Below are 12,582 nucleotides of genomic sequence, written 5' to 3' on the forward strand. Positions count from 1 at the left end.
AAAAGTTCAGTTTTTTGTCGTTGCTTAGTCGTAAGAATTATACTCCAGTCGCGTGTGTACCGTAGTCCTCCCAACTTCCGTGAGATTGAGATATTCTTCCTCTCCACATGAAGTGTCATCCGAGCTCCATTGACGGTGGTTTTGCGGCTAGGAATGGCTCGGCCGTTCGCACTGTGGGTAGCGTGCGCGAGTGCTTACGAGACGCTGTTGCTGACTACTTCCGTGCCGGCTGTGTGGTGCGTGGCGCAGAGCCTGATGTGGCAGAACGTGTCGGCCGGCGTCACCTACCTGGTGAGGGTGCAGGCTGTGTGCCAGGGCGACCTGCTGGGCCCCTCCACTCGGGCAATCCGCTTCCACCTGGGCTCAGGTAAGAAATACAACAGCTGATGCACAGCAGCTGTCACACTACAGCTGTCATACAACAGCTGTCACACAGCAGCTGTCACACTACAGCTGTCATACAACAGCTGTCACACAGCAGCTGTCACACTACAGCTGTCACCACTACAGCTGTCACCACAACAGCTGTCACACTATAGCTGTCACACTACAGCTGTCACACTACAGCTGTCACCATTACAGCTGTCACACTACAGCTGTCACCACAACAGCTGTCACCCTACAGCTGTCACCACTACAGCTGTCACACTACAGCTGTCACACTGCAGCTGTTAGGCAGCTGTTGACAATATCTAGAACACAACAGCAGGCAGAGACTAAACTAAACGATTATTATTTTACCAGGTAAGGCCCACTGAGCTATGTAGCTCTTTTTCAGAAGCGACCTGGCCCCAACTGATAGCTCAACAAAGTGGCTTATCTCGTGCAAATTTATAGCAGCCAAATACTCTAAACGGGTGTTGATTCTAAATATGGGGGGGGGGGGGGGGGAACCGGAGGACCCGTCGTTTCAACTCTGCCTCGCCCGGAAATGGATCAAACCGGCGGGACCTCTGGACTTATACCGATAAACGCGCAGTGATCGCACTGCGCGTTGTTCAGCACGATTATCCGACGTTTCGCTCTGCATGCTGGGAGCTGAAGAAGCTCCAGGGCCCGTGGAGCGGAATGTCGGAACATCGATGCTGAACAACACCGAGCGCCACAACTCGAACACACGCAATTGGCGAGCTGACACACAGCGGCAGCAACAGCAGCGGCACCCACAGAACAAGCACCATCAGCTGCACAACCACCAGCAAGCAGCACCAGCAGCAGCACAACCACCAGCAGCAGCACCAGCAGCAGCACAACCACCAGCAGCAGCATCAGCAGCAACAGTAGCACCAGCAGCAGCAGCAACAGTAGCAGTACAACCAGCAGCACCAGCAGCAACAGTACAACCAGAAGCAGAAGCACCAGCAGCAACAGTAGCAGCAGCAACAGTAGCAGCACAACCAGCAGCACCAGCAGCAACAGTACAACCAGAAGCAGAAGCACCAGCAGCAACAGCAGCAGCAGCAACAGTAGCAGCACAACCAGCAGCACCAGCAGCAACAGTACAACCAGAAGCAGAAGCACCAGCAGCAACAGTAGCAGCAGCAACAGTAGCAGCACAACCAGCAGCAGCAACAGTAGCAGCACAACCAGCAGCACTAGCAGCAACAGTAGCACCAGCAGCACCAGCAGCAGCAACAGTAGCAGCACAACCAGCAGCAACAGCAGGAACAGCAGCAGCAACAGTAGCACCAGCAGCAGCAGCAGCAATAGTAGCAACACAACCAGCAGCACCAGCAGCAACAGTACAACCAGAAGCAGCAGCACCAGCAGCAGCAACAGTAGAAGCACAACCAGCAGCAACAGTAGCACTAGCAGCACTAGCAGCAGCAACAGTAGCAACACAACCAGCAGCAACAGCAGGAACAGCAGCAGCAACAGTAGCACCAGCAGCAGCAATAGTAGCAACACAACCAGCAGCACCAGCAGCAACAGTACAACCAGAAGCAGCAGCACCAGCAGCAACAGTAGCACCAGCAGCAGCAGCAACAGTAGAAGCACAACCAGCAGCACTAGCAGCAACAGCAGCACCAGCAATAACAGTAGCAACAGTAGCAGCACAACCAGCAGCACCAGCAGAAACAGTACAACCAGAAGCAGCAGCAGCAACAGTAGCAGTACAACCAGCAGCACCAGCAGCAGCAACAGCTCGGTGCTGCCAGCTCGACGCTACCAGAGCGTCGCTGTGAGGGTTAACGCCGCGTATTCAAGCGCTCGTCGCTACGCAGCTGGAGAGCGTTTCATGGCGATGGCTTGTGCAATGTTTGTTGGTTTTATGAATCCTCTTGGAAGTAGTGGCATCAGCCACTTCCCCAGTTGTTGTTGTTTTCATGTTATAATTGGTTATGTATTTAAGCGTTGTTTTATCGCGAGGAAGTGGCAGCGCCGATAATTGTTTTGCATTAAAAGGCTCTTTCTTCCTCTTACACTTGCTGCGTTTGTACGGATTCCTCTTTAGCTCCTTTAACTAGGCTCCAGGGACCAGTCAAGCAATATATCTCGTCCCATACAGTAGTTATCAAAATTCATTACAAAGAGAGGGAGAGTGCCTGAAGAGAGAGAGAGAGAGGAGACATGACCAAAATCACCCAAGGGACAGGGCCCCGATGTTGTCAAGTCTCAGAAACCGGGCAGACGCGAGCCCGCCGAATGGCGCCTGCACGGGGCGATCACCGTGTGTGAAGCACGTGACGCACCGCACGCTCTCTCCACGTATTGATGTATGACGTGGAGAGAGTGCGCGTAGGTTTCAGCCGGAGTGGAGTGGGGCACGCACGAGGTTCAACCCCGCACTGCCGTCCACGTCGGGGCACATTCGAAGAAATAGTCAGGCGCGTGCGAGCGTGTGACAGACTCGCCGAAGAATCGGCGAAGAAACTCCGGTGGGTGGGTGGGGGGGCCGCGAGCGCCGGCATGCGCGCGTTCACCAAAAATCACACGGGTCGTTGAGCGAGCGGCACGGACGAGAGAGAATCGGTTAAACCCGGGAGAGAGGTGGCGCGGGGGGGCGGAAACACAGGTAGCGGGTTGTGTAAACAGGAGAGGCCTATTGCAAGCCGCCGCTAAACGGCGAGACGCGAACAGGCAGCGCCATGAGTGCTGTAATGAGCCCCGCGAGAGAGAGACACCTTCGCTGCCAGCCGCTCCCTGGCAATATTTAATTGGGAGCCGTGATGGTGGGCGCACGGCTGGGGGCCGCACGGTACCCCGCGATCGGCGTACGAGCAGCGCTCGTGTTCGTGGCGTATGTCGCTGCTTTCTCCTCCCCCGCACCCCACCGGTAGCGACAGATGAAACATTTGTGTGGATTTTCCCGCGGCTTATTTCGGATTTGAGATTCGTGTGTTTTGTTTTCAGGGGTTATTTTTGTGTGTCAGCTGGAGTCGTGTAAATCTGTGATGTTTTTTTTTCTTTTCCCGTGCCGCTGCGATGGCTTTGATCTCCGAACCGTAGGCCGAATAATTTGTCGGTGACAACGCCGGAGCCATTGTACGTCCGCCTCTGCCCACCTCTGTCGATCACAGCGAAAGCTCCGAGCGTCTCCAACCCCATCGCCGCCCGTCGCATTGCCGGGGCCCCTGTGCGTTAACTTTGGCGGCGATGGAACTTTGCGCCCCTCTCTCACGCTCGCCGATAACGGTTACTCGCGTGAGATTGTACCTAACGCTTAAACCTCAGATATGTATAATGCGTGTGTGTGTTGAACTTCATTCGCACCGCATGTAGCCAACTGTGCTAATCTCCCTGTGGTGCAGGGGTGGAGCGGCAGGGCAGCGCTTAGCGCATTGCGCTCCGAGCCCAGCATTCCCAAGTTCGATTCCTGGCCATGTCCACCGTCGGTGGGGAACGATATCTGAGCCGGTCTCCTTGATTCTCCAGTCATTAACCCGCACTGAACCAGCGGGAGTGAAGTACGGTCAAACAGCCTCCACGACCAGAAAGCCGTAAGGGAGACCTTCATCCGGGAGTGGATTGCATGACACGGGGAAAGAGCGCAGTAGCTCACGGACTGGGGTGGGTGGGCACGGCCCCTCAAACGAGCCACGCCCAGCCCACGCCGTGCCACATTCACACCGCCGCAGGCCGACGGATGCAGGGCTGCGAGCTCCCTTTCCAGAGCCCTGAACCCAGATCCTAATCCCACATCCCAGGTCCCAGATCACCAATCTCCGATCCCAGATCCCATACCCCTGATCACAAATGCCCAATCTTTGTTTCCAAAATCCCAGATCACTGATTCCACATCCCAGATTCCAGATCCCCAATCCCAGGTCCCAGATCACCAATTTCCGATCCTATATCCCCAGATCCCTCATCTTAAAAATCCCATATCACTGCTCCCATATCACTGATATCAGATCCCAGATACTCGATCCGCAATCTCTGGTCCCACATAACCAATCTCTGATCCCATACCCCTGATCCCAATTCCCCATTCCCTGATCTCAGATCCCCAGATCCCACTCTAGCTCCAAGAGATTCCTCTCACACCCAAATTCCGAGCCCATGAAATTCTGCCCGCGAATGTGGACGCTTCTCAAGGTGGAAACTATAAACTTTTTTTCTTTATCAGGAAAAGCGCACTGACCTATACAGCTCTTTTTCAGAAGCGACCTGACCACAAATGATAGCTCAACAAAGTGGCTTATCACGTGGAAATTAATACCAGCCAAATACTCTAAATGCATGTTTATAAATCTGAACGAAAAACCAGAGGACCCGGAGAAGAATCCACATGACCACGGGGAGAGAGACCATGCAAATTCCAAATATACAGCAGGTGTCATTGTCGGTATCGAACTCATGTCTTCCTGTATACCAGGCGAGGCAGTTAACATCTCGCCACCGTGGCGACTCAACTGAAGAGAGGCAGGTGGCAGTGTAGTGTTTACACTCGCACCTCTCAGCAAGCAGGGCCTGGGCGCGATTCCCGACTGGGGTGCCTTTGTGGAGTATCTATGGTCTCCCCCTGTTTTGCAATGGGTTTCTTCGGGGTCCTGTAGTTTCTCCCATCGCAAAAAAACATGCATTATAATTGGCATTGGCCAAACATCCCAAAGTAGCAAGACCCTCGTAAAAAAGGCTTCAATCAACGTGGATTTCCTGGATAAATATATATGAGTATGATGAATTGTAATATTATCCACAGTGACTTACAGAGATTGCAGGCCTCCCATGTGGGCTGCCAATGGCATATACTTGGTATGAAGTGGTGTGAGTTCATAGTTCTCCATTGACATCATAGATCCCAAGGGGTGCGCCATTGATATCAGATGAGGCAGACTAAACTCAACTAGAGGAGACAATCTAAGCGCATGTTTCTAATTGAGGAGGGAAAAACCGGAGGGACCAGGAGAAAAATTCACGCGACCACAGGGAGAGCACGCAAAATCCTAATATATACAGGCGGCAGGGTCGGTATCGAACCCACGACCTCCTGTAGACCTGGTGGGGTAGTTAACATCTCCTAGCCACCGTAGCGGCCAGACATCTCTACCAATCAACCTGGCGGAGACCTCGCGGTCGAACCCCTCACCGATCCTGGAGGCGTCAACATCGGCCGTGACTCTGCGCCTGCTACTGTAGGGGGGAGACTTTCAGACGAGGGAACACACAGCAGCGCATCTTGAGGAGCCGTCCAAGCGAGCTTCGTGAAAATTGATGAATTCCACCGACACCCAGGAGATTCCTGCTTCTCCCAAATTGACGTCCCAAGGGGGGTTTCTCAGCCCGGGAGTTCCACCGCTCTCCTCCGAATTCCCAGCGCCCACGGCGTAATTAATGAGCGAGCTTGCCTCCACGAATCTACCCGTCCGCCCCGTCTCGGCCCAGTCCAAACAGATTCGCCACCAATAACGCACAACGCCTTTCACAGACCGCCCCCCTCATCCCCAAGAGACACCACCACCACAACGAATGGGCCATGGGGGTGAGCGGTGGGTTGGGGAGGGAGTGGCGAGGGCTGCTGTGCTGGAAGCCACTGGAGTTGTCAGTGGATACTGCGGTCAGTGTCAGCGTGGCCATGGAGATGGCGAGGTGTGGTGGGTGAGGTGTGGTTTTCCAGACTTAGGTGCAGTGCTTATATTATGGTAGTTTCCGTGTGCCACCTGCGGTGTGGTGAGGCATGGTCCCGGTCATACTGCATTCATTGTGATGCGGCGGTCGCAGTTTGACAACTCATTGTGGCACAGCCATAGCGTGGAAAATATGGCATGACTCTCCCGGTGTGGTGCGCGTGCGGTGTTGTGCTAAGTGCCGTGTGCGGTGATACTCGTGGGGCAGGTGAGGTACAGGTATTACACAATGCGGTGCGGTACACGCGGTGTCCGCTGTGTGATGCCGGGCACTCGCCGCGCCAGCCCAGCCGCGCCAACTCCACTTGGCACATCTCCGTGTTTCCATCGCGGGCCCCCCACGCAGGTCACGGCGCGTTCGACTGCGCCGAGCCGTCTCCACGACAGGACGATTACAATCCCGCGCAGATTACGGGCGGCCTCGGGCCCTGCGCCAGAAGGCTTTACCGCCACCCCCACCCCTCTTAAGCCAAGTACATCTGCTGTTGATTTTTCAAAGCCCCCCGCGCTAACGCAGCTCTCAGGCCTGTTTTGTGAATAGACGCCAAATGAAAACGCGATGAATAAACGCGACAAACCGCGGCACGGTGCCCGCGCGCATGCGCTGGGGCCCATAGCGGCGCGAGCGGCGCTCCCTTCCCTCGGGCGCCGCGTTCCCTCCGCCCGCCGGCCATCTGCTGCGGCTCCCCGTGGTCCCGGGAATGTCGCTCGGCGGCGGGGAGAGTGCTGGTGGCGCAGTTTTGGACGAGCGCTGCTCTCGTACGGCGAGGGCAGGCGAGTTGGGAAGAAGTACCCCCAGACCCTCTTTTATGTCTGGCCTAGAAGTCACTTGGAGGAGGAGATCTCGGGCCTAGCTCTGTGACAGAAGCCTCTCTATCCCCCCCCCCCCCGCCTCCCCGACACGTTAATTTTCTCCATAATGTTAAGGTTTTACATTTTGATGCCTTTAAATGTTCACTTAAGCCATCAATCCGCTGCACTCGAGAAACGCGTTTTGAAAATAGTTGTGTGGATGCAATCCGGATTCGAACCCAGGTTCTCAGCGGTGCCAAGCTCAGTGCTCGGGGCCACCTCCTCCTCTGCCTGTGGCTCTCCCTAACACGCCCAGCGCCCCCATCGAGTTGGCCCCGGCCGGGCCGCGTCGGGTAGAATGCCGCACTCGAGTCTTGTGTGTGCCGTTGCTCGAGATCGAATGCAAAGGCGCGGCCCTGCAAGTGCTATGTTTATGCCGGCTGGAGGGCCTCCACTCGAGGGATCCCGTCTCTGTCAAGGGTACTTGGCCTCCTCTTTCACGCTGGCCAGATGGCTTGGAAGAGGTGGGAATACCCACACTTTACCCCACCACACGTGAGCTGCCGATTGACTAATCGTGCTGTGTTCCCATGGATACAGCTGGGTGAGCAGACGCAGTATGGTTGTGGAGATTTTTAGAAACTTCCACCATCGTTTTTACTCCACGAGCTTAAATACCTTCACCGTATTATTTGCATTAACATACGCTCATCATCATAGCCTCAATCCTGCGATCATTGCATTGCTGGCCAGTGCGAGATGGCGAAGGGGCATGAGGCCCAAGACTTGGTAGAGGACCCCCCTGTCCATCACGGCCCAGCGGAAGCACGTTCGCCGCTCAATTCAAGGGTTCGTGGTTCGAATCTGGGCGGGCCGCCCTGGTTACTCCCGCGGATGTTTTAACCGTGGATTACTACTACGCTGCCACCGTCTGCTTCACAGGGGACGTTAAAGAGCCCGTGACGTTCGAAAAGAGTGGGCCGTTCTGTGCGCCTGCGTCACCGTCTACGTTTGGCAAAAAAAGTTTTTTTTATTACACCGCAATTAGAATTGTTTTAATTATTAATTATTATTAAAACGATAAAAAATACCGTACATTGCAGCAGTAACTGATAAACTCACCAGATGTTTGGAAAAACAAAACATCTCAGTCAGATTTGGCATGGTACATAAAATACAGAATTTAATATCTGGTACAAAAGATATTTTACCAAAGCTATCAATAGAAGGTGTGTACAGGATTAACTGCACGTGTGGTAAATGTTATGTTGGGCAAACAGGACGAATGATCAGCACGAGACTAAAAGAACATCAGAGAAATATGAAATTCTCCCAAATACAACTGTCAGCAGTAGCAGAACACGCGTGCCAACAAGGACACTAAATACATTTTTATAATGTTGAAGTGCTATGCAAAACTAGCTACTACTGGCCAAGACTAATTAGAGAATCAATCGAAATTGAAAGAAATAAAAAATAATTTTAATCGTTCGGATAGCTATCGCCTTAGTGCTGCGTGGGAGCGAATCATCAAATAAGACATTATCAATTGGGATTACCGTTGGTACGACTATTTTAATACACACAATAGACAGGAAGGACAAGATCAAAGGGTTCACATAATGCACATGCATAATGTACGTTGACTCAGTAATCCCCCCCCCAACATGGTGCAAGAGCGCAGAAGCGTGGTCACCACATCTACGCCTCTATATAAGGAACGAAACCGTTAGACTTCTGCACAAATCTGGCTGTCACCTGATGAAGCTAGTTGTAATTACTGGTGAAACGTCGTACTCAGATTATAAATGTGGTGGCTTGGCTCTCCAATACTAGTGTGCTGTACTAGTGACGAATTTGCACATTCTGTTTAAGTGACAACCCTTACTAGTTGGCTGTGTCAGGTGGTGGTGGGTTTTAAAGACACTTTTATATATTTACGCAATCTAACCCAAACAAACTTCTATTATGGGCAATTATAATCGTTGGCAGTCGTGACGTAACACCCTACTTGCTCATAACCTGGCAGGACCCTCCTGGAAGTGAGGGTCTCGAGCCCGAGCGAGGCTTTCCTGGGTAGACAAGCAACATAAGAATGATGATGATCGTGAACCTGTCCACACTGGCTGCACGACTCTGCAGTCAGACACAGGGTGGCTTCTCATCAGCCCTGGTCGAGACGTCTGCAGCATCTGACCAGGCCCGAGGCGACGAAAAGCGCAACAACGGCACTCAGCCCCTTTCTCAAAATTATTCATGCTGCTGGCACGGGGCGGCTCGTGATGTCTCATTATTCATGCCCTGAGAGGTGCGGAGGTAAGCCACGGCATTATTCAAGTTTTGGGTCCGTGGGTGGGGGCCTTCCCAGTTTTCACTCCGTGTTTGGGGGGGGGGGGGGGAAAGTGAGGGGTGATCGGCCGGCCGGCAGCTGTGAAGTTCTTTAATGAGTAATGTTTAATAAAAGTACGAAAGAATCATTCAAACGAAATGAAAATGTTTGCAAAAGTGCTGAGCTGCGTGTGAGAGTTTGGGAGTGAGGCAATAGCAGTGTGGATATATTTTGATTTCCACGTGTGTCTCCAAGTGACACCGTGGGCCACTGAGCAACAGCATGGGCCAATAAACAACGTCATTGACTCTATTGACAGTTAGACCACGTCGTGAGCACTATAGGCCTGGGACAATTATCAACATCGCGGGCAATTTAATGACATCACAGGCCACTGAGTGACATCATTGGCCACTTAGCAATACCACAGGTCAAGTTCGAGACATCATGCACCAGTTGGCAAGGTGAGTAACTTATCGGCAATGGACCAATTGGCGACATCACGGGCCATGCATCGGCATCACGGGCCACCGATGCTACATTTTCCATGAGCAGAAACCAGACCAGACCTGGCTCGCTCGGCCAACAGGGCCACGGTGCTCGTGGGCGGATGGACAGCTGGCGTCGTACGCACGAGACGGCAGCGATGGCTCGCGGTCAAGCGGGGTTCTCAAGTGGGGTTCTCGAGTGGGGTTCTCAAGCGGGGTTCTCGAGCGGAGGTCTCGAGTGGGGTTCGTGAGCGGGGTTCTCAAGCGGGGTTCTCGAGCGGGGTTCGTGAGCGGGGTTCTCGAGCGGGGTTCTCGAGCGGGGTTCGTGAGCGGGGTTCTCAAGCGGGGTTCTCGAGCGGGGTTCGTGAGCGGGGTTCTCAAGTGGGGTTCTCGAGCGGGGTTCTCAAGCGGGGTTCTCGAGTGGGGTTCTCGAGCGGGGTTCTCAAGCGGGGTTCTCGAGTAGGGTTCTCGAGTGGGGTTCTCCAGTGGGGTTCTCGAGTGGGGTTCGTGAGCCGGGTTGTCACGAACGGGGTTCTCCAGCGGGGTTCTCGAGCGGGGTTCTCAAGCAGGGTTCTCGAGCGGGGTTCGTGAGCGGGGTTCTCAAGTGGGGTTCTCGAGCGGGGTTCTCAAGCGGGGTTCTCGAGCGGGGTTCGTGAGCGGGGTTCTCAAGTGGGGTTCTCGAGTGGGGTTCTCGAGCGGGGTTCTCAAGCGGGGTTCTCGAGTAGGGTTCTCGAGTGGGTTCTCAAGCGGGGTTCTCGAGTGGGGTTCTCGAGCGGGGTTCTCCAGTGGGGTTCTCGAGTGGGGTTCGTGAGCCGGGTTGTCACGAACGGGGTATTCCAGTGGGGTTCTCGAGTGGGGTTCGTGAGCCGGGTTGTCACGAACGGGGTATTCCAGTGGGGTTCTCGAGTGGGGTTCGTGAGCCGGGTTGTCACGAACGGGGTTCTCCAGGGGGGTTCGTGAGCCGGGTTGTCACGAACGGGGTTCTCCAGGGGGGTTCGTGAGCCGGGTTGTCACGAACGGGGTATTCCAGTGGGGTTCGTGAGCCGGGTTGTCACGAACGGGGTTCTCCAGGGGGGTTCGTGAGCCGGGTTGTCGCGAACGGGGTTCTCCAGTGGGGTTCTCGAGTGGGGTTCGTGAGCCGGGTTGTCGCGAACGGGGTTCTCCAGTGGGGTTCTCGAGTGGGGTTCGTGAGCTGGGTTGTCACGAACGGGGTTCTCAAGCGGGGTTCTCGAGCGGAGTCTCGAGCGGGGTTCTCGAGCGGAGTTCGTGACTTTAGCAGGGCCCCGGTTGCTAAGCGGCGGCGAGACCGTCGTCGAGGAGACGAAGGTCGCAGAAACCTCACCGGGGTGCATCTGGCGGGCCCGGCCGCGTTCCGACGGAGACTCCCGTGAGCATCGGCTGTCACGCGCTTGTCGGCTTAGACATTTTTTACATTTTTTTCCCTCGTTATATTTTTTTGTGTTGTGGCGCAGTTTTATTTATTTCCGACAGAGTGGCATCACAAGCCGCTCCGCGCAAAGGGCGGCGGGCGTGCGGTGCCCTCGGGAAAACGGGGGCGTCTGGCCGATCTCGACCGCTAAACTATTATTTGTTCCCTGTAAAAGGGCCGCCGGGGACGGTCGTGGTTTTTTACAAAAATAAACAATGCATAAATAGAGCGCGCCGCCCGACGATTCATTGGCAGCGGTGCGCACGGACGCACGTGCACACGCACGGAGCGGCGCAATGAGGCGGTGCCAAGCGATCGCATAGTCGCCGCTCGTTGCGGAGATTCAAATACCGCAGGCTGCCCTGGTTATTCTTGCAGTTAATAATAATAATAACCTCTATTTTCATCAAGTGGGTTTCACATTGATGTATCTCAAAATTAAGGTCGGCGCAGAAAAGTTCACGTCCGTTCACAATCGTGGGGAGGGCAGGCGGGGGGGCTCAGATGTGCGGAGTGAGGAGCAGCCACGATGAACGTGGGGAGAGGAGGAAACAGAATCGGAGGGGTGAGACGGAGGAGGAAGCTCCGCCCATGATATTAATCCTCTCAGCTCATCATGGCCAGGGCGCCGGGCCAGAGATCAAGTTAGACGGGAGGTGGGAGCGCTTTTTGTATGACAGCGCAAGCTGTTATGTATTTGTATTATGTATTTGTATTATGTTATGTATTTGTATTATGTTACATTCTTACCCGCCCCTACTGGACATCTGTGAAAAAGAGCTTTATAGCTCTTCGGATTCCTCCAGTATAAATACATATCTTGATTGATTCTGATTCTGTAAATTCAACTCCTCTTTCTTGACCGTAATACCACAACCCACTCCCGACGCTGCTCAACACACCTCTCGGTGTCGTCCACCGTGGTTATACAGCCCAGCTGGCTTCGATTTTCAGCGGCAACCGCGTCAGAAGCAGCGGAGTAGTGTCTCATCGCTGCGATGTCTCCTTCATATTTGCCGATTGGGGATTGCGTCGTTGTACGATCTGTTCTGGATGACTACGGTCGCATACCGGAGAGTTTGTAATTTTCTATTTGTGCATCAGGTGTCACGCATCTACTGCCATGGTTTGTGCAGTGGATGCGGTTTAGGGTGGACCATGAGCCTTGGGTCGTTCACAACAAGATGTTTGCTCACGAGTTCTTTTGAACTCAATTCAGCTTTCCAAGCTCCATCGGCGTTCAACTTGCATTGTTAAAGGTTAAGCGCACTGATCCAAAAGGACTTCAAGCGTTATTAAAGTACTCTTATGTTTTTTTCGGTAAAGTCACGTAGGTAAAAAAAATAAAAATAAATGAAAAATATCTAAATTCATTTATGATTATTTTATCATAATTTTATTACCTACGTGACTTTACCGAAAAATCCTAAGAGTATAAATCCTTGCAGTCACAAAAGCTTCAAATCTAGAATA

The 12,582-nt window shown here is 53.5% G+C and overlaps 1 protein-coding gene across 1 annotated transcript in view; it reads left to right on the forward strand.

Annotated features, from left to right (window-relative positions):
* LOC144729966 (receptor-type tyrosine-protein phosphatase gamma-like) overlaps window positions 1-12,582 on the forward strand; it is a 455,918-nt gene that overhangs the window by 351,607 nt on the left and 91,729 nt on the right. Inside the window, exon 11 of the mRNA XM_078610395.1 lies at window positions 250-367. Within this exon, the coding sequence (XP_078466521.1) occupies window positions 250-367 (118 nt within the window). The remainder of the gene's footprint in view (window positions 1-249; window positions 368-12,582) is intronic.

The sequence above is a fragment of the Lampetra planeri genome, chromosome 34 (genome assembly GCF_965212315.1).
Source record: "Lampetra planeri chromosome 34, kcLamPlan1.2.h2, whole genome shotgun sequence".
Taxonomy (NCBI): Eukaryota; Metazoa; Chordata; class Hyperoartia; order Petromyzontiformes; family Petromyzontidae; genus Lampetra; species Lampetra planeri.